Source organism: Gobius niger, assembly GCF_951799975.1.
Source record: "Gobius niger genome assembly, chromosome: 2".
Classification (NCBI taxonomy): domain Eukaryota; kingdom Metazoa; phylum Chordata; class Actinopteri; order Gobiiformes; family Gobiidae; genus Gobius; species Gobius niger.
The window spans coordinates 36,817,932-36,843,020 of record NC_136853.1 but is presented as its reverse complement, the minus strand read 5'-3'; the positions used below and the strand labels follow the sequence as shown (position 1 = coordinate 36,843,020).

The following is a 25,089-nucleotide window of genomic DNA, read 5'->3' as shown; positions in this document are numbered from 1 at the left end:
TGCCCTTTGTCTTTTGTCTTGACTTGACTCTCTTGGGCCATCCAAAGCCCCTGAACTCCAAACACTGAGCTGCATTGTGGGAAATGTAGAAGAGATTCTCCATGGCTGCTGCGCTGAGGAGGTCCACCTCGGTCTTTGGGGGATTGGCACTAGCAGACTTCTTTTTGGGTGTTTTCAGACGAGTCTGGCTCTGTCCAGACTTCTTGGCGGGCTTAGAACTGTGGGACCTGGATTCACTGGAGGTTTGCTTTGTGGGCTTCAAGAAATAGATTGTTACATTGTCATAATTTACCCCTTATCCAAGAGAAAAACAGATACAAAACTTACCATTGTCAAAGACTAGCACTTTTACACAATATGTAAAAGTTCTAAAAGTAGAATAAAATCCCACTCTGTAAAACATGAAACGTGATAAAGTGGGCCCAGCTGAAGTAGCATTTTCATTAGATATTACATGCAAGTCATCTTACCAGTTCCAGCGTTGGCACCTTTGCTTGGCAAGATAATAGCTGTAAATGGAATAGATACCACATTTGTTTGGGTCTGTTGTCCTAGTGACAGCACAGTTGAATGAGAGGGGTTGTCCTTAACCCAAAGCCTCCAAACCCTTTGTTTTGCTTCACATGCACAAGCCATGGGAGAACAGAATAGGGTAGGAAAATGACAAAGGCCCAAATGACTCAAAACATTGTTTTATTTGTTTGCCATGCAAAGTACATTTTGGACAGTGATTTAATTCATTTGTGATTTTGACTCCAAAAGCCCTTTTATTTCACATTGTGAAGGTTTTGCTTGACCTCAATAAACAGTAGTGAGGTACATTCAGAAAATGTAAAACATATAATCATGCAGACATCTTAAATTTCTCAGCCATGCATTACTAATACATAGTACAGAATTGAATATCACAAATCCAATATGGACATAGAAGTACTGTTGTGTGGGAAAAAACACAACGCAAGTGTAAACATCAGATGACATCTTTTTAAGCCCACAATCACCTCTTTCTGGATACTGTACAATACATACAGTAATAAGTCATTTTGGTGAGGGTTAATAACTCCAACATAACTGGAGTTTTGTGATTTGCTGCATAGATGAATTCTGTGTCAAGGCAAGAAAAAAAAATCTAGTTAAGAATTTAAATACTAACTTTTACTTTGTTTTACTAACAAAAGGTATTGGGTCAGAGACAATAATAACACTGTCCTTACATACACTTTTTTATTATTAAACCCAAATGTGTTGCATTCCTGTAGTAGTTGACTGCAAGTGTATACCGAGCCCTTGACTATGCAGTTACTGTGTAGAGATGAGGTGGACGATCATACGGATAATGCGGGAGCCCCGTGGGCAGCTGCATAGGTCCATGACTGGGTTCTTGATTTTATCCTCCAGCAGCTGATCCAGCTCCCAGCGTAACTCCTTCACCAGCTCAGCCACCTGAGAAAAACAAAAACACATTTAGATAAGTCAGGGAATACAAAGGAAACGAGAGGTCAAAACCGACCTGATGGGAGGCAGCAGCAAATCGAATCCAGCCGTCATCGAGGGAAATGAGAAACTCTCCTTTGTGCAACTCCACATTGACCTGTCCTCCTCCAAACAACACCAGGGGGTAAACTGACACCATGCTGCAATCCCTGATGAAAACACGACTCGTTTTCACTTTCTCGTGGTACACCAGGTACGGGCTTGTGTAGTGACGAACCTGAAATGTGAAATAAAGCTCAAATTAAAGTTAAAAGATATTTAAAAAAAACTCCTTTAACCGTTTTGACCTGACTTACAGTGTAATTGACAGAAGAAGGGTGCACATTCACATATCCATCATTCTTGGTCAGGTAACGAAGTTCATTTGCTTTGGGTTGCATCTTCATGGCCCCTTTGCTGGTCATCTTATAATTTCCTTGAGGAGCCCGTACCTGACATAAATAAGTTAATGTTCATTTGCATCAACAAAATTCATGAGAAAATTCTTACAAGGAAAGAAACAAAGAAGTGTTGAGGAATATGGTTTACCTGAACAACGTTAGGATAGAGGGCAGCACAGAGCATGGCAGACATGAGCCGGATGTTATCAGAGTTTAGGTTGGCCTGGACATATACAAATATAGACAGTAATTGTTAATCCACAATGTCAGCCGTCTCACGTATTTGATAGGACAAAAAAAAAAAGAAATCACCTCAGGTCCAGTAGCCTCCAATACACCATCTGTCCCTTTGTAGCTCATGCGCTCTACTGTTCGGGCTCGCAGTCCTTCTTTTATAAAACCAATATCCGAAAGCAGCTCAGCAAACTGTCTTTTAAGGCTGGCAATCTCCTAAAGAGACATAATTTCAAACAACATATTCAATGGAATGTAATATTTGGCTAGATAATACAATTCATATGAATGTATCAATACTGTGCAACATTATCTGAGTTCAAGTCAACACTGTGGGTATGAGAACTGGGTTGCAAAGACAAATGCATCTGTTGAAAGACCACTGACCTGTAAGCCTCGAAAGGACAGGAAGTTCTCCCTGCAATAAACAAATCCGGCCTGGTTTCCATTCTTGGCTGCAGAACACCACCCCTAAAAAGAGATAGCTCTCGACACTTAGAATCTCAATATTGAGATTCATGTCATGTCTTCACATACTTATACATTTTTACAGAATACCTTGTATGCTTGTAATAAAGCCAAATGATCGCTGTTCCCCAGAGCAAAAGAAAGCTTTTTTTCATTTGCTTCTTCACGTTTATCCCACGGAGACACCTGAAAATCACAGTGTCACATTCTTGTTTGGGAAATGAGAGGCTTTAAAAATATGTAAATATGTAAAGCAAAGCATTCTTACAAATGGTGATTTGAAAGCTAAACTTGCTGCAATGGTGAGAGCAGGGTCAAGGCAACGGAATATAGCCCCAAACAGCATGAGTTTTCCGATGCGCACGTCCACAGGCAGGCAGGCCAGGTGGTAGCCCAGCGGGGTGAGCCTTTCATCTGCTGTTAGCGCGCCCAGGTCCTGTAGCCTCTGTTTGGCTGCAGTTAAACTTTCCAAAGCTGGAGGCTCTACAAGTCGACTAAACACCGACTCCAGCTCCCGCTCAGCAAATACATCCAGCACCTTGATTCTGTCACAGCAAAAAGGAAAAATCAACAAAGTTTAAATTACCTAGTCTTGAAAGTGAAAATGTCATACACAGTAGTTGCACAAAGGCTCTACTGTTGTCCTTTTAATGAGCAGATAAAAGTGTGTTGGCAGTTGGTCAAAGAGCATGCAGATGGATGTACCGGAGGCAGAGCTGTTCAAGAGGGATCCTCTGGATCTCAGGCAGCTGTTGCTCAGACAAATGATGCTGGAAACAGTGGCTGGTGAAGAGGTGGAAGCACACGCCTGAGGCCACACGACCCGCTCGACCTTTCCTCTGCAAAGCGTTTGCTCGTGAAACCCACGAGTCCTCCAGGCTCTCCATGCTTTTAGTGGCATCATACCTGACAACAACCATATGAAAAAAGTTAACTCAAACACTATTAATGCTGTTACTGCAACAACAACGGCATTACCGTTTCTCCTTCATTTTTCCAGAGTCAATGACATACACCACGTCGTCAATGGTTACTGAGGTTTCAGCGATGTTTGTGGATATAATAATCTTTGTTACACCTTGAGGAGGCCGGCTGAAAACAGCTTGCTGTTCCTCATTGGATAATGTGGAATGCAATGGATACACCACACACCTGTGGATATACGTAGCACATGATTATAGTATTCTAAAGAAAATAGAAACAATAACAGATTCAGCAGTCATACCTTTTGGCACCCCTGTTGTTAAACATCCTATTCGACTGAAGCTGTTCATAGAGCGTTTTGATCTCAGCAAGGCCTGGCATAAAGACCAACACAGCACCTGGAAACAGTTCAGTACAATGAAATGCAGCACTGTAATAGTAACAACACAAAGTAATAAGTGGTAAGGTAATAATAACCAAAGTTACCAACATTTGTTTTTCATTTTTTGGCAGCACGTCAATGTTCGGTCAAAGCGGACATGTATCATATCGGGCTTAAAAATAGACTTAAAAACATTATGTTGGGGTCTCAGCACTAATACTTCACATTTTATAATTTCAAATCATGTCTCTATAAGAAATGAATAGTAACAATGTAACAAGGCCCCTCCGGTTGGCAGATGTAGGAATAACTAATAAAAATCTAACTTTCAGTTTATCTGCAGTGTGGTTTATGGCTTCAGCATGGCGTGATGAACACATTTTGCTGAGAACCAATATAATGTTGGATTATGGGCTTTAATAATGTGGAAGACAGTTTTGGGTTTGAACAATGAGCAATTATATCAGGAAAGTACAGATGGAGGAGCAGGAAAACTATGTTTTGATGAGGGAACGTTTGAACTCAGAGAAGTCTTTTTCATGATAGGTCCACTTTAAATAAGCATTTCTTTTTTAAATACCTGAAGGGTAGTTGTGCTTTCCATCAACAATCCACTCCAAGAGGCTTTCCACCAGATCCATGTTAATCTTTTCCATATCCATAGCAGCCATTGTCTTCAACACAGACTTCTTGGTATCTATGTGATATTACAACAACTCATTAAATGCATGGATACATTACCTTACATTACCTACATTTTGCCACATATATATCGAACAGCATCTTACCTTTGTATCGCATTGTGAGATCTTGAAAGCTGAGCTGTTGGTCTGGGATAGAGTCTTTGACATAGTCCTTTTTACATAAGGACATGAAGTTCCATACGTCGTCACCTAAATCATCCACCAAGTCTCGTGACTCCACTCTGCCTCCACGCCCACTGGCATTGGATCCGTTTTGTTTGCCCGAACGCATATAGGGGCTGCCATCTTCAATGACATAGCTGAAAAGATGCAGAGGCAGCAAAAACAAGGCTTCATGTAGTTATTACAATTGTGGGAATGATGATTATGGACAAAAACATGATCATTGTTTTATACCCCGTCTTTACAAGTGCATCTTCAAGAAAAAATTGGTCAACTGGAAATGTACGACCTGAGAACAAAATAAAGACGTCACATTTGTGTGTTCATAATGTAGCCAGACGTGCAACCTGAATTCCATACCTGGTATATGGATAGTGGGGCAGTTGTAGAAATATTCAGAGAAGAGATTTGCATTAAGCGTGGCACTCATTAAAATGATCTTCAGGTCGGGCCTCTGTACAATTAAGTCTTTGAGTACCAAAAGTAGAAAGTCACTAAACGGTAAACAAAACAAAAAAGTAATTACACAAACTTGGCAATATTCTGTAGCAAATGTTAATACTATATATAATCTGTCTGTACCTTTCCTCTGTCCGTTCATGCACCTCATCCACAATGACGTGTGTGACTCCTTTAAGATCTGCCTCCCCCTCCAGCCTCCTCAGTAATACACCAGTTGTGCAGTACAGCAGTCTAGTAGAAGATGTCTTGAAAAAAAGAAAACGTAGTTACTGATGACATTCAACATATGCACATCATCAAGTACAAGCTGTACACCAGATGAACATACTCTGACACTCTCCAGGCGGATCTGGTAGCCCACCAACTTGCCCAATGACTCTGCTCGCTCTTGTGCCACTCTCTGGGCCACTGAAATGGCAGAGATCCTGCGCGGTTGTGTGCAGATAATGTTAGCAACCTGCTCTGCAGAGCCTCTTAAAGAGGCATCCAGAATAAATTGTGGAATCTGAGTGGTCTTTCCACACCTACAAACAGTTTACCATATTAGAAACAGGAAATAAGTTTATAAATGGACGATCTTTTGTGTGTGAAACTTACCCAGTCATTCCACTGATCACCAGCACCTGACATCCTTCCAGAAGAGCCAGGATGGCATCCTTTTCCTGCCAAGCTGGTAGATTCTTTCTCTGCTCAAGCATTGTTCTGAATTTTCTGGAAGACTGAGTAAAGATGTATCATTAATGTGTTGATTATACATTGATATTAAAGATGCGTTTAAATTTAGTCAAACAAAAATTACCCGTTTCTGCTCAAAGGCCTTACACAGTTTGCCATTTTCTTGCAGAAAATTGTCCATTTTCACGCTGTGCCTATTAACCATCTTCTTCCTCAAATTTACATAGCTGTCATTTTCTACTGGTACAGCCTGTTCTTCCTCCTCTTCATCCCGCTCATCCAGCTCCTCTGTGTCCCCAGTATCTTTATCTAAAAGCAGGTCAGTGTCATTAGAAAAGAGCCTTTAACCCATTCAAAACCCTTGTGTCCTAAGAACTTACTATCCGTAGTTCTGTAGTTATTAGATCCGATTCTCCTGCTGGAGCTGCTACGACTTTCCTCTGATCCAATGCTCCTTGCACTCTTGCTCTTTGCCACAGAAAGTGGGGGAGGAGTGGCAACCAATACAGGAGGTGGTGTGCTATACTTGTGATGGCTAACTGCAAGCATCTCCCTCAATGTGTCTTCCTCCTCACACAAAGTGATAAGAGTGTAAACCACAGGCTCGTTACTCTTTGCAGCAGAAAGTGCCTCTCCATACAGTCTTTCCGTCATGCTGAGCCTTCCTGCTGCTCCCACGGACTCATCATTGGTGCTAAAGGCCACTATGGGGGCTTGAAAAGGGTAGCGATTTCCTTTAGGAAAACGAATCACCAGTTCATACTCAGGGGGAGAGTAGCTGCTGATACCTGGTTGGCTTGGACCATTTGAGGGCTCATCTTCAAAAGGATCTTTGGTGGGAAGCTGATGTTTGAACCTGCATTTGGCACCGAAGCGACACCCCTGTCCTCTCAGGTAAAATTTGCACACATCCCGAAGATGGATTTTACCACTGCTTTGTTTTTTTGCAGGATTAGGTAAGTTAAATGGAAAATCAAGGGATACTGTCCAGACGGCGTTGGCAATACGCTCATTAAAGCGCTCGCCATAAATAGCAGTTAGAGCCAGAGCTTCCTCTTGCCTTTGGCTTAGACATTCATCCATGGGCACATTATCAAGGTCATTAGGGCACACTACTTTTTGTCCATAGCGTTCACTGAAAACCTGCTGAAGGAGTTGCTCTAAAGTTGATCCAAACTCTCCATCACCTGATTCCAGTGCCTGTTTGCAACGTTCCCTGTCAAAGCCAAACCTACAAAGAGAAATTGGACACATTTGCAACTACAAGTCAATAAGTTAATTAAAATGTAAATAATAATGTACTACCTGCTGAGTTTTCCTATGGCAAATAAGGATATAATTGGTTCTGGAGGTGGCCTCTCCTCATCAGAGAGGGAGTCATAATCAGGGGTTTCTGCTCTCTCCACGGGTTCATCCTGAGTCGCCCAAAACTGACCGTCCTCCCGGTGGTCCAGCTCATCATACTCTTCACCTTCCTTTTCATCATCAGAGTAATCTGAACAAGATTCACTGCAAAAGATTATTTAGAGTTACACATTTGTCGTGTATTAATATGCTTTTCAAACATATTATATTCCACAGTTACAAATAGTGAGGATTTTAAAAGACACTTTAAAATGTTCTACCTTGAGGGAGGAAAAACAGCAAAAAAAAAGAAAGAAAAACAGCTAAAAGTCTGTGTATAAATAACTCACTCGTTAGGCTCAAAGTCTTGATTCTGAAGTTCTCGTAGAAGCTCCTTTAGTTGTTCTTGGTTCTCGTTTGTCATAAAGATCTTCTGAAGTTGGACACTACTCCCATCCAACTTGATGCCTTCACTTGGCTTAAAGCTTGGTCTCTCCCTTGCCAGGGATCTTGGTAACACTTTCCCTGGAAAATTTCTCGTGCTGTCCCTGCCATTTCCTCTTCCTCTTCCTCGAGCCCTCTCCTGCCCTCTGCCACGTCCTCTGGCAGGTTTAGGTCTGGTTTAAAACAAAGAGAAAATGATTAAACTATTACGCAAGGTTATGTTGGTTTCAAGTCATCTATCTAAGTCACATAGACATTATACATTTAGTTGAGTGTTTCTAATAGTACACTGACTGGTATGGACCTTTAAGCCTGGTTAGTTCTGTACGCTCAAGGGGTTCGGAAAAAAAAGAGATAATAAAAAAAAGAGAAAAATAGCATACTTGCTGTTACTGCTGTTACGAGGTGGTCCATAATCAAGGCTGAAATCATCTCCATCATCCCAGCAACTTGCTCCAGCTTTCCGGCTTCCTCCTCCTCCTCCACCACCACCACCACCACCACCACCGCCGCCTCTTCCTCCTCCTCCTCCTCTGCCGCCACCACCACCTCTTGGCTTGTTAAATTTCCCACCTCCTCTGTTTGGCTTCCCACCTTTCCTCCTGGCATTCATACCTGTCAATAAACAAGAATACATTATTATAGGCTCAGCCTTATACACACACCTAGCAGCAATATAATATAAAATTAACATTAACAAAATTAATATTACAAGGAAATCTTACCGTCTGTCACTGTCTTGGCATATCAGTAAACAATCTGTGAAAACAAATACAGTATAAGAAGAGGGTTCCCTCCCTGGTTGCTTTCAAATGACAGTGCTCAATTAAAATAACTGCGAAGCGTGTACTGGACAGCCAGTCCATGTGCTGGTGAGTCGCACATAGCTATGGGCATGGACGTTGTGGCATTTCAGTTCAAGCGAGCAATAGGATGGTGGCTGACAGACAGGCACACACGCAGGCGCTTGTGGCTACAATTATGCAACAAGACTGCACACTAAGCACAACATTTTACTTCACGCTAGGCTGGATCCGAAAAGACCAGTGCTTACACAACTACGTCATCACAAAAAAATGAGATCTTTAATATGGCATGTGTCAGGATAGTGCTCGTTTACTGCAAGTAAAACTTATTGACGTTAGAACCGATAGTAAAATAGTTAGCCTTAAGCTAACGGCTAGCAAGCTCGGTTCATTAGTCTTTTGAAGCTACATTTAATGAATATGTGGATTGTAGCTAACAGAAACGAGAGAAAACATGACAGTTAGACTAAGCTTAAAGTATGCTGGACCAACTCTTCAGCATTTAGCTGAACAAATAAATGAACTGACCTGACGCCTGATACAATACCAACACCATGGGCCACCGGTAACATACGTTGTTCTGATTGGTCAAAACACTCCAAAGATCAAAGTTTCTCTTCCGGTGAAATAAATGTGTCATATTTTTTGACACGTTATTTATTAGCGGAGTGCAATGCTTTTTATTCATTCCATTGTAAATAGCGATACAACATACACTGGCATAAAAAGTAGCCTACATAACTGCTAGAGTTGTGTTGGAAAAGAAACGTGTTGCTATGGAAACACCACGCGTTCATTTGTCAATGGAAAAACTTGCTACTCTAGTGCTGGATCAAAACTCACAAAAGTAGGGGTTGTTTCGATAAATTAAGTAGGCTAGTTAAAGTTTCGATTGTATTAAACTGCACATTTCATCTGTCTGCAAAGATTCGCGATGGATGGTAGGTGCAATGGCCCCTTGTTATACCCAATAATATTCTGTTTTGCTTTGGGAATTTAAGTACTGTTCTGCATGTGTCAACACAGGGCAGTATGTGACAATATCTTACATTTTTCCAAATGCAGATAAGTATGGTAAGTTTCCCATCCTTTACTCAGTACAACTTCTGTATGATTTAACCATAATCAATGCATCTTTGCACTTGAAGAGGGGCAGTGCTGTAAGTCTACCTCTGGGGCACTGGTGAGGGGTGGTACTGGGAAGCACACTTCAGCCTCCGGTGTGATATACAGTGGAGAGTGGCATGATGATAAAGTGTGTGCATTTTGGTGTTTGGTTTTCTTTATTTCTTCTGAAGTTTTTTCTGGTGGCGGGCCAATCTCTGTATTTTACAATTACAGATGAATGGGACAGGGACATTGCAGCTTCCCTCCGGAGCGCATTATGAAGGAGACTTTAAAGATGGCATGTTTCATGGCACAGGAAAATACACTTTCCCTAATGGCTCTTTCTACACAGGACACTTTAACCAAAACAGGTAATGAAAGAGAACGAATAAGTAACTAAACTGGCTAATCAAACTCAAAATAAATGTATATTGTTTCAGGCTGGAGGGCCAAGGGTCATTCACAGATTCATCAGGGCTGGTGTGGATTGGAGAGTTTCATGGCAAAGCAGCACTGGGCCTAAGATTGAAGCATGGAATTTAATAGTTACATGATGCACCACAATATGACCTTTATGATTACAACTGGCCATTATTCTTTAAACTAAATGTAGTGATAATAATGTATAATGTATAATATTTTCTCAAGATATACCAGTATATGCAAAGAACTTATGTTTGCATGCATGTGAGTGACCATCTCACTCTGGCCTCTCATGAGCTGGCCCCCTTGAAGGCTCATTTCTACTAAATAATAGAGATCGTTAATAATTTGCTATGGCTCTTGTAAATTTGTTAACTCAGCTGGATGTGAACTTTAATTGCAGTTGTTTGTTGACACTCAAGAAGTATTAGCCTGGATCAGGGTTAATGGGTCTGGTTTAAAGCTCATTCATTCTTCACAAGATGAAAGAACTTTGGTCTCGCAGGACAAAATTAAGTGACTTTTTCCTTGTTGCCATGGCAATGTTTTTTTTTATGAATGAGCCTTTAGCGCGACGGTGGCGCAAGTGGTAGAGCGGGTCGTCTCGTGATCGGAAGGTCGTGGGTTTGAATCCTAGCTCCCGCAAATGCACACTGCTGTTGTGTCCTTGGGCAAGACACTCCCAAGACACACCCTCCTTGCCTCCAGTGTCTGCATACACCGGTGTATGAATGAGTGTGAATGGGGTGACTGATTCCTTACTGTAAAGCGCTTTGGGCCTGATAAAGGTAGAAAAGCTGAGTTGAGTCCATTTACGATTTAGTGCTAGGTTAGCGTTGATCCTCACATTAAAGTAAACAGACAAATTAATTGAGTTGTGACTAATGTTTGGGTTTGTCTTTTTGGATTCAAACGGTTGCAGCAATGTGTATTGGTAGAATAAGCATCGGACATTGGCATTCACTTTTAATGTATTAAAATGTTTCATTTTTGTGATGTTTCTTTGGAAAATCTGCTCTATGCTTGTAATACAGAAGTATAGAAATACAGATTGGGTCTGAAATGGGCATCTTCTGGGACTGGACCCGTACTGTACTGTATATACCTGTCAGCAGAGAAACAAGAATATAAGAAAAGAAGTGAAAGCACCTCTTTATATACTTAAAAATATTAAGTCCCTTCAAGATTTTTTATTTGAACCAATCTGGCCACAATTAAATGAGAGTAGACAAACATTTGTAGAGCATCAAGCAGTTATTTCATACAATTTAATGAGCAACTGCAGTTTTTCATTTCATCATTCAGTTGTATAATGCCTCCATAAATCTGTAATTGCACATAACTCCTGAACAACGCAAGTATTGTTTAAACATTGACTTGACACATATAGAAGTAACAAACACACATTGTGTATTAGGCCAGACATTTATGAGCAACTCTATTATCAGATACAAGAAACAACTACTGTACTTTCATTGATTGTACAATTGGTAGAAAAATTGTATTGCAAGCTTGGGTTAGATGGCTTTGAGCAAGTAAAGGGAGGATTTTTACCTTTAATAATTGGCACTAAAAGTTGGCACAAGTTACAAAAGTGAGGATAATGACACAAGAGAAAGCTACATGTGTGAGTTAGAATGAACAAAGTAGCTGGAGCTTGTGTTGAGGTGGTATTTGGATATATCGCAAAAAAATATTGAGCTAGTGGAAAGATGGAAGCTTGTTTGCCATCTACATTAACCTGAGTCTATACAGTTATTATTGTATTAAAACAAAAAGGTTTTTGTAGTTTAAAAGCACATTGAATGCTATTGTCGTACGCTGATACACAAGAGTGAATAACAAAGATGTGGCCATGCACGTTTTCACAACATACTAATGCTTGAATGTACTGTATATAGGGGAGCACATGACATTTTCTCTACATCATGGCATTTCTGGTATATCAGAACATTCACAGAAACATCGGTGCCCATGCTCATGTCGTCTGTGCTTATATGGTGTTTTCAAAAATATGAGCTAAGCGAGTTCTCAAGTATGTAAGTATCGATTAGGTAGTTCAAGGAACGATTTGTGGTGTTCTTCTAAGCAAGTGGCAGGCAGCGTACCCAAAAGGAGCTTGTTAGTACTAATATTGTGCTGTTGTGGGCAGAAACATTTAATGTGAAAGTAGTTACAATCGTTGTGGTTTTCCATAGTTTCACACCATGTTGTTAGTACAACACATTAGCTTATTCCAAGAAAGTCCCATTTTCATAAATTAAAGGAACAATATACAGGTTTTTTTCCCCTCAAGATAGCCAGCCTGTGCTTTCTCTATTTGTACATAAATAATAAAATAAAGTTTACCTCCACCAGGCAGAGATTTATGAGTTTGCATAAACTTTCCAAAGCAAGGGTGCATACAGTATAAATAGAATGTAATTTATTTTGAGTAAATAGATTTCTGTTAAGTTAAGAATATCTCATTAAATTCCTGCATATGATATCTTTAAATTTAAACATACAAACATAGCATTTGCAAGCGGACCATACATTACTGTTGCTCTTTTGGTTGATACCGTTTTCCTTCACGTAAATACTGCATCGTCCGTATTTGAACTTGTGGTTTTGCTCGTCCTACAAGTAAAAATCATTAAAAACATTCAGATAGAACAGTAAAAATACAAGTCAATAAATACCGTAAGCCTGGTATAAAACTTGAAAAAAATTATATTAGGTCAAATGATTCCGAAGTGCATCGTTCTAAAAAATAATTTATCTCAAAAGACACACTCAAAATAGAAATAAATAAAGCCCTAAAAGGAATCGAACCAGCACCACAGTTCGTGTGAAGCTGAAGTGCGGCAGTCGTGTTATCCCCTGCTACAGTTGTGCCTGGTGCTCTTCTCTGTCGCGTCGTAGTCGTCGTAGGCACATCTCAGCGAAAGTCATCTGTACTGGCATCGTCTATTTGTGCTGGCGAGATACAAGCATCTTCAGAGAGGGATATAGTCCATTTGCTTTTTTCATTATTTTTTTTCAATCAGCCTTGTCCTTCCAGCTTTCAGTCCATTCTTGAATCCAGAGGTGGAAGTGAATATTTGAATTCTGTATTTACCTGTAATTGACTATGCATAACTTCAAATCACAACGTCGACGCCCAAGAATGGATTTCCTGTTTCGATCCAGCACGGCAAAATAAAAGCACCATCTAGATACAGACGCCCATATATGGTCATGTTTGAAAACAGTTAAGGGGGAAAACCATTTGGAGAAAAATCTCTTTCTTTAATTATTCAAAAACTACTTTAACAAACACTGAATTATGAATATAGTTTTCTACTAAATAAAGATACAAAGACATGAAGAGGAGCAAAGTGGTTCAACAGCCCATAAATACATAAATAACGGAGAAGGCTAACTTGATGCTTCATGTTAGTATCGGGCTAATGCTAACGGTTAGCTAGCGCTAGTTAAAACTGCCACTGCCGTCTTGTCACTTCTACTGAACAATCGGCTGTGAGAAAATATCCATATGGGCCCGATTTACACTTGACTTTATGTATGTGTGATATGAAGTTCATATTTCACCAGAAAATGGCTAAAAAGAGTGAAAAATGTCTCTAGTTTCTCCAAAGATTCTATTTTCCCCCTCAGCGAAGCCACGCCCCCTTCTATGACGAGATGCCGTCTGTATCTAATCGTTAGCTCAGCAGTTCATTATTCAACTGTCTTTCTGCCTAATTTTTAACAGACAAAACACAAAAAATGTCTGTATTTAATTATATTCTTGTAATGTTGCAAGAACCTGCTGAACTAATCAATGAAACGAGCTGTGTGCTTTTATTTTGGCGTGATCGAAACAGGAAGTCACTTCTTGGGCAACGTTGTTATGATTTGAAATGCTCTCTATATATACTGTAATATTTGTGTTATCACCACTTTCTACTGGACTAAGTTGGATCCATTTGGACAATTTATAACACTATTATTCGCAGCGCAAATGTGATATACACTGTAAATGAGTTTGCGCGTGTAGCCTTTTAGCGTTTATGAGAGACAAAACTCTAAACTCCACTAGCACACAATATCCCATAGCCTTTCCACCTCTGATCGTCACTTCTTCTGATCTCCTTGGACAACCAGCCGATATCTTAAAGGCATTTAGACATCATCTTCTCCCCCCTTCGACCTTGTAACCCTGTCCCCTCCCCCTTCTCATCCTCCTATGGATTCTGCAGCAGCCCCTCCCACTGTATGGGCTGGGAGAACACCTCTCTCTCCAGCCACATCTCGTAGCTGTAGTGGAAATCCTCGGGCAGCTCCACTCTCTGGCCCAAAACGCTTTGAAGGCAGTTGTCCACAGGCGTAAAGTCCCAGTTTTTGTTCCTGTCGTAACGCCGACTGTTGAACTTCTCGATGCTCTCTCGCAAAGCACACTCCTCCGCCTGGAAGTCCCACGGTCGAGCATCGATGTCTGTGGGACAAAGGAAATAAGAACGATAAGTATTGCTGATACGTTCAGGACCATTTTATATTTAGCATGTGTATATCATTAAAGCTAGGAAAGCGTTCTCAGAGCACATTCTCTGCCATCTTGTGCTTCTAATCAGCATATTACTGGATCGTAGAGGAAATCTATTGCTTCTCATCTGTCATTAACAGATGCTTTTTCCAGAGTGGCAGAACAACCTAGACATGCTACCGTTTGAGAGGGTCTTGCACCTCTTTTCCCCTCATAACCAGGCTTTTCCTTTCCCGTTTAACCTCAAATCCATCCATCTCCATCCCGACAGCTGCTGACAGATCACTCGTTCCCCTCCTCAGTGAAACGGTGTGACCCTGAAAAGTCCCCTCTCTCAGTCGCCATGGTAACAGAGGCAGGACGGTTCACACCAAATGGATTTGATTTCATACAAATCCACAAATAGGAACAGCCTCCCAAAGAGACACACGCATGCATACCCCCCAGGCTCTGGACATATGCTGCAGTGCAAACACCGCAATTGAAAATGCTGACCTGTGAAATTGATCGACTAATTGACTTGGGAGAGGCGGCACCGAGGTGAATATTTAGTGACGGCTTCAATTAGAAGTGGCATCATGGTCAAACTCAGCTCTAAAAGGGTGAGACGGGCAGCAATAGACGCACATTGTAGTATTGTTATCCCAAATTACCACCCGCCTGTAAACCCTTCATTATCACAATATTACTAAATGATAATGAGCATTATTTGATGATAATACATATATTGCGATATAATGTCATTTGAAGTGCAAGATTTGAAAACATTGCTATCGATACTCCTCATTGGTCTGAATTATTTCTGCATGTGGTGTTGAGAGAGAGTGTTTTGCTTTGTCCAGTGACCAGCTCATTCTGAACATCAGACACTGGCCCCATCCCCTCAGTACTAGTGCCAAACCGCTGGTAGCTACAGATCTGAATGCATTAGTAAATGCGAAGAAGCCGCGCATCAACTCGTAAATGAAATGTATGTGACAGATACAAAGCCACGGGTCGAGCGGCAGAGGAGGGAAATGACACGGCTGCAGGCGCTTTTTCGTCTTTCGAGAGGATAACACCTGTTGGCGCACAGGATCCTCTCTCTTTATGACAGATACTAAAGAAATTACAACTCCATCAACCTTTGGAGCCGTTCATGTTAAAGGTGTGGACTGACACAGCCTCAGCCGCGCTCCCACTCTCCGCAAAGTTTTATACACTCGGGTCACCTCACCCCTCTGCCCTCAGGATGGAGATACAGGACGCTCAGATGCGGGAAGGCTCGTTTTAAAAGAAGCCTGATCCCGTCAGCCATCGCATCTCTTAATAACAGGCCCCGCTGAGTGTATCCCATGTACTGTATGTTTGTTCTCTTTTGTCAAACATGCAGTGTGTACGTGAAAAAGAATTTCTCCCAGGGACAATAAAGTCTAAAGTATAAAGGGTTTGAATCGGCTTTTTTGAGGTTCGATTCTGGAGTGGACAGCGTGTAGGTCCAGAACAAACGTATCCTCGTCTGAATTAGAAGACTCTTCCGTCTGTATAAGCATGTTTCCCGTGTGGCTGTTTTCACGGGACAATTTCTATTAAATTGTGATAATATTTTTCCTCCAAAATTTCTTGTACTCCCAGATGTACGCGCACCACAGTTCTAAAACCCCTGAATTAGACTCATTGATGTGAATGGTTTATTGCTATGGCAACAGTCCCAAAGTCATATAGATATAGACGGCATCTCTGGAATCGTCCATATATGATCATGTTTGAAAACAGTTAAGGGGGGAAACAATTTGGAGAAATAATCAAAACTTTCTCTAATTATTCAAAAACTACTTTAAAGGGTAAATTTTTAAAATTATGTATTTTCATCCCCCTACATGTTTCAGCCATGTCCTAATATGTAGATGAGCCCAGACCTGTTCACCACAACAGCCTCTAAAATCCTGCACTGTCACTCAAAAAGGTGTTAATTCGGGTCCGAAGTGCCGTCATGCACGAGCCTAATATAGAAGGTACACATATGAGTGAGGTGGCAGTGGTGAGTATATAAATGGCAAACTTGCATCTAGCCCCTTTAACAAACACTGAATTATGAATATAGTTTTCTACTAAATAAAGATACAAAGACATGGGGAGGAGCAAAGTGGTTCAACAGCCCATAAATACATAAATAACAGAGAATGCTAACATGATGCTACATGCTAGCATCGTGCTAATGCTCACGCTAGCTAGCACTAGCTACAACTGCCGTTTTTTCGCTTCTACTCAACACAAAGAAACATCCATATAGACCCGATTTAGACTTGACTTTATTTGTATGTGATAAATAAGTTTATATTTCACCAGAAAATGGCTAAAAAGAGTGAAAAAAGATTCTGTTTTCCCCCTTGGCGAGGCCACGCCCCCTTCTATGACGAGATGCCGTCTGTATAGCTTCGCCAGAGCAGAGCAGAACTCTTACCATTCCCGTAGGCCCAGTCATCGTTGAGCCTGTGTCGGACCTTCTGGTAGATGGCGGACATGGTCTTCATGTTGCTCTTCCTCCACTGCCGGCCCAGGTACTTGGTCTGGATCTTCAACAGTTTCAGCACATACAGCTGCATCATGGCCTGCTTCACCTTCAGCGCCCGCTTCAAGATCGGAGCCGATTTAAAAACTACCAACATCTGACAAAAACATGCAAGAGAATCAGGAGAAAATATTTCATTTTTATATTTTTATATCTGGGGGCCACTTTGATGCAAATTGTTTAATCCGAGTTGTAGAATTTGAAGATGACTCCACAGGCTTGTAACTGTGCTAGAGCAGGGGTCTCCACGTACATTTCCCTGGGGGCCAAAAAAACTTTTTTCAATAAATGAATAATAATGAGCCTGACTGTAGCCTCACAAAAACGGCTTACACTTGTATTGCACTTCACCAGCCTGTGTCCAAAGTTTCTGCTACACTGTAGTCATGATTCATTCACTCCACACTCGGTGGTGGTAAGCTACAATTGTAGTTACAGCCTCACCGCGGGCAGACTGTCCATTTACTACGTGGCTATAATGTGTTGTTTATATCCTGATCTCTTATTATGTCAATGCCCTCTGCTGGACACGTGTGGAATTCTTTTCTTTTTTTATTTAAGCTGCCCTCTAGTGGCCGGAGTGAGCATTCTGGTTATTTCTTTAAAAATTAATATCTCCACATGAATGGGCTAGAGCAGGGGTAGGCAAGTTTGCTTCGTGGAGGGAAAAGGGCCGGACCTGCCAATTTTAGCCCAATGTAAAGCACCATTTTCTACAAATTCCAGCGTAACACGAGTAGGGCTACCATTAAATGATACAAGTCTGGTATCGGGAAAAAAGTTGAGGTTTTACTGGTATCTAAATGTAGTTACCGGGGGGAAAAATACTGTTTTGATGTTGTTGGTCAAGGGACAGCATTAAAGGAAGTGACTTGATTGTTTTAGCTCAAATAAAATGATTTGTTTTCCCCATTTTTTTCTTTTTTTTTTCAATTTCTTCGCCAATGTTTGCCCCATTTTTTCCCTTAATTTTTCCCCATTTTTTTATGACAATATTTTCTATATTTCCCCAATGTATTTCCCATTGATTTTTGTCCCATTTCTTCACACAATTTTTCCTTATTTTGAGCCACATTTCCCCCCAAATTATTCCCCATTTTTCACACATTTTTTGCCATTGGAGATGAACCCGCTATTGTAAATTTGCAAATCTTCCAAACATTATTGTTCCGTTTTCTGTTTCTAAATGACAAATATTTTAGTATAGGTATCGAAAAAAGTATCATTCAGGTTCTGTTTGAAGATTTTTATAAAGAATTGACTGTATTTCACATATTTTAGAGTATACACAGGCATTTGATCTCTCATATGTGTCATAATATCATCTTCAAAATCATAAAAAAACATCCTGAAGGCCACAGGTTCTTAGCAGAAGGGCTGGATTTGGCCCTGACATTGCCTACCCCTGTGCTAGAGACTTACTTACGGGTTGAATCATCTCGCGGGCCGGAAGTGGCCGCCTGTTGGAGACCCCTGCGCTAGAGTAATTCAATATAAGGCTACTTACTTTTCTTGTTAACCCCAATTATATAAAGTGCATGTCAATGGCTTTAAGAATTATATTGTGCCACATAATGTATCACTAACCATTGTCCTTGAGTGCTTCCACTTGGTGAGCTTGTTCAATATTCTCAATAGATTTATACAAGAAAACAGGTTTCTCCAACAGAACTGGTTGCTGTCCCCTGCTTCCTGCAACACACACACACACACAAACAAACATTATACACATGGTCATGATGGCATTTACCGACCTTTGCCTGGTGAGGATCAATCATAAAGCTTTTGGCAGGTTTGACTCACCAAGCTCTCGGCTGTGAGCTCAGGCATCTCATGGACCGCGCAGTGAGGAAAGTCCAGCACGCAAATACTTCGGGGAAAAGAGAGAAGAAGAAGGATTCAGTCATCAGTCAAATTTAAATTGCAGTATTATTTTCATACATTTCAATCTGATAAAAATGATAATTAAATCATATATGTGTACTTTTTATTGTACAGTATAATAAAATAAAGTTTTTTGATTGATAAAATCTGCTAAAAATGATACCGACTGACTGAAAGGAGTTGGTTAAAAGCCTACCTGTTTTTGGCACTGATATAGGACATGATGTTCTGGTTGAAGAACTTGAGGATGAGAGGGATACAGTTGGCAAACACCAGGTGCTGTGAAACAATCTCAAACTGCAAAACAGAAGAAAAAACATGCATCCAATTTAAATATGTGGCAATCAGTTCAGTGTTTTACTGTAGTTCAAGGCCACAGACCACAGCTTGTTGAAATTGGAGTCATTCTTCAGGATAACTCATGTTTTTTGTAGCAATATAAGGTAATTACCCAACTACTAAACAATATTATAATTATAGCAATGCAGTCATGATTTCTTAAGCTGGTTGAAGCTTGCACTTAGACCTACAGTGCATGTGACACAGATGAAGAAAGCATCAAGAAGGGGGGGGGGAATATAATCCGTAGCAGCGTCTAATCCTGAGTTTTCGTGTGTGAGGAGAAGACCTACGGATTTCCATTCTCATGAGGCAGCCCTGCAAATCCTCAACTGTCAGCAAAAGGTTTAACCAAGACGAAAATGAATGAACCACTTAAAAAAACACTGCATATTTTATACACAGACATGATGGTGTTGCCTGTTGGACACCAGCAGAGGGCGCCCCAAAACATGCCGAAAAGCCCATTATATATACTGTATGCTTTGACCTGCCTAGCAACATAAATGGTAGACTTAGTGTAAAACATATAATATGCTGTGTATGGAGGTTTGCATTTCGTTTTGGTTGGTAGTAAATGTTGTCTAATGATCCACCATAAGAGGGCGCTCCAGCCGTATAGCTCAGTCAAAGGGATTGACCTTGACAGAAATTGTTTTGTGCGTCAGTTCAGATGCAACACAATTCTTCAGAGGTTGTCTTAATGCACTGTAGAGGAAACAATAAGGGGTGAAGAGTAATATATGTGTGTTCAGTAGTCTAATAGGGGGCACTTGACGATGAGATCTTATTATGAGCAAAATTGAAAGTTCGAAAAGAAACCAGCCTTACAAACACAACAAATCTCAAAAATCAACATCAATAAATAAGGAGGAAAATATTATTTCTTTCAATTGCATTTAAGCTACACTATCTTTATCATTTATCATCACTAATAGTTCTTCAGCTGATTAAGAAGGGGAGGATGCAGTGGTCCATGAAAGAGCAGAGATTGGGGGGAGGGGAGTAATGGCATTCCTGATGGGGTGATCAGGTGGAGGTATGTGGGGGAGGTGCAGCGCTGAGGACAGTATTTCGTGCGTGAGCTGCAGAACAGTGATGCTGTGGGGTTTCATGACCCAAGTAAATATTTATTAATCGTTTTTTAGAGGAACAGGCCACCGCCACCGTTTTTGCATCCTGAGATATGTTCTTACCTGAGCTTAGACGAGTTGATATGTACCTGTCTGGTCTTTGTGTGTGCGCTCAGTCGCGCAAAAACACCAAAGATGTTGTTAGCATTTAGCCTCTCCTCCTCTCCTCTATGGGGCCACAAAATGAAACATGTCGATTGTGGTTATAAACGAGTACTATATTGTAAGGCGTAATAATACTTTAGGAGCACTTCGACATCCATGCAGTAATATCTTCACTTTACTTTAATTTTGTGGCACTATACTTGGATCGTGTAACTACTTGCGTAACTGTATTTAAATAGGGGAAACGTGGAAGATCTTGGTCGCTTCTAATTTCACCCCCCTTTGGGTCCATAGAGGCGAGGAGGAGAAGCTAATGCTAAAGACATCTTTGGTCTTTTTGCGTGACTGAGCGCACGCACAAAGACCAGACAGTTATGCATCAACTCGTCTATGCTCAGGTAAGAACCTACTGTATCTCAGTATGGAAAAACAGTAGCCTATTCCTTTAACATGAACTGCTAGGGTGGATTTTGTTTTCGCGACGAATTTCACTTCTGCAGACCAAGCAAAACCAACAATTGTTTGGCGCACCAGTTGTAGCACGTACATCCAAAAGTCTATTAAGCGCAACTACTAATATTTTCCTTGATTGCGCCGGTGCAATCACATGCTAATTATATGAAATTGGGCTGTGCAGCAGTTATAAAAAGATTATTTTTGTGCAGAAACAATAATAAAATGCATTTGTATTTTCATAAGTTTATAATCATATGGAATTATGAGAATGTATGGGTAAAGATGAACTGAAATAGAAAACAGTATACTGTACATGGGTCGTGAAAATGTTATTTAAGTATTTGGCATTGAACTCTGTTTTAGGATTTTTTGGGGTTCTGATAAAGTATGTCCCGATGCACATAAATGGGGGGGGACCTATATAATTCCAAAATCTACTCTAGAATAACTTGTCTGATGAAGGGCATGTGGCCCGAAACGTCACACTTAATGGTGTAAGAAACTATTAAAAAATTGGGAGCTCTCACTGCTGTGTGGACCCTTACATTAAATTAACTTATTTTGGATCCAGCACGCAGGTTTCACTGCCTTTGGATATCCGTGCCGATTTCTTTTTAACAGAGTTTTAATTACACATACATTATAAAGGACAACACCCAGTCCCATTACTATAAGCTTGGATGATTTACTTAAAAAATGGCACACAGGAAGGAGCCAAGAGCCATTAATCCTATTACTAGAGCACGATAAACCTGGAGAGAGATGGTGAATTAAAAGCCTGTATTGAATTGTTATGGAGAGGTGTGTAACCTGATAAATGTGGTTGAGTTTGAAGTGTTTGAGGAGCAGCAGCAGCAGCGCGGAGATGGCCTTGACGATGATTTCTTTGTGGCGGTTCACGTCAATCCCCAGCTTCATGCTCTGAAGGACTGTGATGCTGAAAAAACAACAACATGACAATCACATGATGATAAATGCTCAAATGTTTCGAATAGATGATTATTGACAGTTGCTTTTCCAAGTAAACAAGCAAGCATTTGTCTGCAATGCACTGGGACAGACGATGATGTGTCCATTCTGTGCCAACAAATGCTGGCACAGAAGAAAGTACAAACTCTACAGAAAAAGGCAACAGCCACAGACTGAGCCAAATTAATCAAATACTGCAGCTGTAGAGTGTGAGGTGTTCATTTAGTTAGTACAAAATTATTGTGTGTTTTTTTTGTTTCTCAAAAATATTTTAATTTACATATATCCTGGTATGAATGCAGGTAAGGTAGCTGCAAAGTACAGGGTTGTAATGTGATCCTTATAAAAAGCTTGATAACAGTACTGTGGTAGTATTGACACAGTTCTTACGGCATCTCCTCAGGCAGCACATCGGCCAGGATGTTGATGGAGTCCGTTTTGGCTTTGGAAGTCGGAGCTGCAGCCAAGAGTAGCTTCAGGAGGGCAATCTGATACAAAATAAAAACAATTCTGATTCTGACAAAAACATGAGGGGATGAGCTTGAACGTTTTCAGGATTTTCAAGTCATTCTCAAGTCCAAGTTCGAGTCACTTAGAACTTGTCCTAGTCCAGTTCAAATCCTGAATATCCAAATCCGAGGCTTTGAGTCCAAGTCACAAGTTCAGCCCTTTTAAGAAGAGCTTTCTTGCTATTTTCCAAACAATGTCCACTCAATGGATCCACCTTGGAAGAGTTAATAGCATTTACGCACCTTTAAAAGCTTGTTTAGAAGAAAAGTGTATATTCAGAGATCAGTAGTGCTAAGGCATTAAAACTGTTTCAATGAATTGTGCCAAAATGAAGGCCATAAATACTTTTAAAAAGCATTAAATGTGTGCAAACTGGCATGAATATACATTTCTTGGAAAATACTACATTTGTCGACTAATTTAGCTGCATAATTTTATCCGAAATGCAGAAATTATGGTCCAAAACATATTCTGCTGCAGTATTGGCTGATTATAATTATTAACTCAAAAGTTTTCTATTGGTTCCTTTTGCTTTTGAATTTCGAAATTTCCCTACATTAATTCATTTGACGTAATGCTGGTCATTAAAATGGCATTAAACTTGACTTGCTGCTGCCTGTGTAAACCCTGCATTAGTATAAAGTAGAGCTAAACGCACAGGCAGAAACATCTATATACTCACTCACACAGACATGGTTTGTAATATTGACAAAGCTTTCTTCTCCTTACCACATATTGGGAGAGGTTTGGGAGCATTCCCAGGTAAAGGATCTCTACAGGCGTTTCCTCTACATCCTCTTCACCCTGTTAAAACCCAAATCGTATTAATATATCTGGAACAGTGTTAATTTCGTCCACTAAAATATTTTGTCACAAGTCAAAGTAATTTCTTTTTGCTTACAAAGATTAGACTAAAATAAAAGTTGTTTATGAGACTAAAAGCATGACTAAAATGTCCAGATATTTCCGTCAACCAAAATGAAAACTAAAATCTTCCAAAGACAGCTTTAAAGTTCCTCATATCCTTTAAATTCACTGCCGAAGGAGCAGATCTGTGCTTTGTTCATGTGGGAAACAAACATGAAGCAGCGCAGAACTAAGTAACTCATGCCCCTAGAGGCCATAAGCGCCGCTGCAGGTGTCGTAGCATGTAACGTTTTTTTACTCATTAATTGTCTGTGAGAGCAAATACTACGCTGACAGAAAAGACAAAGGGAGAGAGGGATATTGTACATCCAATTACACAATGGAGATAATTTTTTTTCACTCAATCTTGGCTGCAAATACTGTTTAAGTGGTGCTAGCCCAGAGTTAGCTTTTCCGTTAGCATGTTCTTCTTCGTGATCCCATTAGCTAAACATTATTACTGAATGCGCCAAGATTCCCAGAAATCTTTGTGTTTTCCCCAAACCTTGATTTAGACAATCGATTCAGATGACACTTTTTGAATTGTGTTTTCAACTAATACCAACCACTGCAAAACAGGAACACCGACAAAGAGCTGCAGTTTAGAAGATGCTGCGTCCCTGTCATCTAATTTTGTCTCATTTATTCAATTGCTAAGTTGAAGTTCATCATCACCTCATATGTCAAATGTTTGTACTTACCAGAGTCATCGGGCAATGCTGAAGCTCCTCTTCCCTCTTTATCTGAACTTCAGCAATAGAAACATATTTGTGCTATAAAAAAAAGAAGAAGAAAGAAACGGTGTCAGTGTCTGTGTATCCAGAGATGTTAAGGAAAGGTGTTGATTGACATTTAAAGGTGCTGTCTATTGTCTATCCACACTTCTCAACGTGTTTAAATAAAGTGTATAGATTTTTAAGAGTGGCAAGGGGATTACGCTGCCAGGGAGTATTGATTAACACATTGGCTCACTGTAATGAATATGGAAGAGTTAAAGAGCAAGGGCTTCACTGTATTTTTCTCTGACGACAGCATAGATATTACAGCACGGTATAGTTTTTGCTCTGCCTATCATAGTCAATCTAGTCAAATATTTACTTTGTGGTGCATGGTGAGGCTCCTTCAGACACTTGTGATTTAACCGCTCACCTGTTTAAGGGTCTTCACGCTCTCGTGGATTGGTCTGGGAAGGCCGACCAGGGTTTCTGTATCACTGCAACACACATGATAATATTAATCCTTATGATTTTTTCTGGATACTTAAGAAACAGATGAATAGACAACGGAAAGAGCGCAGGAGAAAGGAGGACAAGAGCTCGAAGAGGAGCTGACGTGCAGGAGATCGGAGATAAGAAGGAGCGAGGTTGTGAATGGCCTTGAATGTGTACAGCAGGAGATTGAATTGAATTCTTGATAGGGAGCCAGTGCAGATGGTTGTGTGTGAGAGGAGGGGAGCGACCCGATCGTGGAGTAATAATCAGATACTGCAGGTCCAAAAAATTTTATGCCGGCCTATTACTACTACTGTATTAGTGTTTGAATGCAGAAACTGACGTGTAAAGAATTAATTTATGAGCCATACACAGCGGGACCCAGTTTGGAGTTTTCAAATAAAAAAAGGTTCAAGATTTACATTTTTGGAGACATATCCTGTGGTCTGACGGAAAAAAAAAAGTTTGACCATAATGATCATCGTCACGTTTGGAGGAAAAAGGGTGAA

General features: G+C 40.4%; 3 protein-coding genes across 5 annotated transcripts in view; 1 reads left to right on the top strand and 2 right to left on the bottom strand.

Annotated features, from left to right (window-relative positions):
• Positions 1 to 1,149: 1,149 nt before the first annotated feature.
• dhx57 (DEAH (Asp-Glu-Ala-Asp/His) box polypeptide 57) lies at positions 1,150 to 8,111 on the bottom strand. Its single transcript, XM_079552373.1, has 23 exons — positions 8,069 to 8,111; positions 7,580 to 7,849; positions 7,191 to 7,394; positions 6,266 to 7,116; positions 6,010 to 6,194; positions 5,808 to 5,929; positions 5,539 to 5,734; positions 5,331 to 5,455; positions 5,109 to 5,242; positions 4,983 to 5,037; positions 4,671 to 4,885; positions 4,463 to 4,579; positions 3,802 to 3,898; positions 3,555 to 3,728; positions 3,282 to 3,482; positions 2,845 to 3,121; positions 2,667 to 2,762; positions 2,496 to 2,579; positions 2,187 to 2,324; positions 2,023 to 2,097; positions 1,791 to 1,925; positions 1,511 to 1,711; positions 1,150 to 1,443 (listed from the first exon to the last, which is right to left on the bottom strand). Exons 2-23 carry the CDS (start codon positions 7,651 to 7,653, stop codon positions 1,300 to 1,302), a joined length of 3,900 nt encoding a protein of 1,299 aa, XP_079408499.1. The 5' UTR covers positions 7,654 to 7,849; positions 8,069 to 8,111; the 3' UTR covers positions 1,150 to 1,299.
• A 1,182-nt stretch (positions 8,112 to 9,293) lies between these two features.
• morn2 (MORN repeat containing 2) lies at positions 9,294 to 10,171 on the top strand. The gene is made up of 5 exons (XM_079551589.1): positions 9,294 to 9,420; positions 9,506 to 9,553; positions 9,628 to 9,734; positions 9,821 to 9,957; positions 10,027 to 10,171. Exons 1-5 carry the CDS (start codon positions 9,414 to 9,416, stop codon positions 10,127 to 10,129), a joined length of 402 nt encoding a protein of 133 aa, XP_079407715.1. The 5' UTR covers positions 9,294 to 9,413; the 3' UTR covers positions 10,130 to 10,171.
• Positions 10,172 to 13,851: 3,680 nt separating this feature from the next.
• The window catches only part of strip2 (striatin interacting protein 2), a 34,407-nt gene continuing 23,169 nt past the window's right edge, over positions 13,852 to 25,089 (bottom strand). For all 3 annotated transcript variants that reach the window (XM_079552411.1, XM_079552412.1, XM_079552413.1), the window contains 10 exons: positions 24,519 to 24,582; positions 24,071 to 24,142; positions 23,193 to 23,267; positions 22,344 to 22,441; positions 21,795 to 21,921; positions 19,148 to 19,248; positions 18,871 to 18,937; positions 18,655 to 18,759; positions 16,960 to 17,164; positions 13,852 to 14,468 (listed from right to left, as the gene is read on the bottom strand). In XM_079552411.1, the coding sequence (XP_079408537.1) occupies positions 14,218 to 14,468; positions 16,960 to 17,164; positions 18,655 to 18,759; positions 18,871 to 18,937; positions 19,148 to 19,248; positions 21,795 to 21,921; positions 22,344 to 22,441; positions 23,193 to 23,267; positions 24,071 to 24,142; positions 24,519 to 24,582 (1,165 nt within the window). In that variant the 3' untranslated portion in view covers positions 13,852 to 14,217. The remainder of the gene's footprint in view (positions 14,469 to 16,959; positions 17,165 to 18,654; positions 18,760 to 18,870; positions 18,938 to 19,147; positions 19,249 to 21,794; positions 21,922 to 22,343; positions 22,442 to 23,192; positions 23,268 to 24,070; positions 24,143 to 24,518; positions 24,583 to 25,089) is intronic.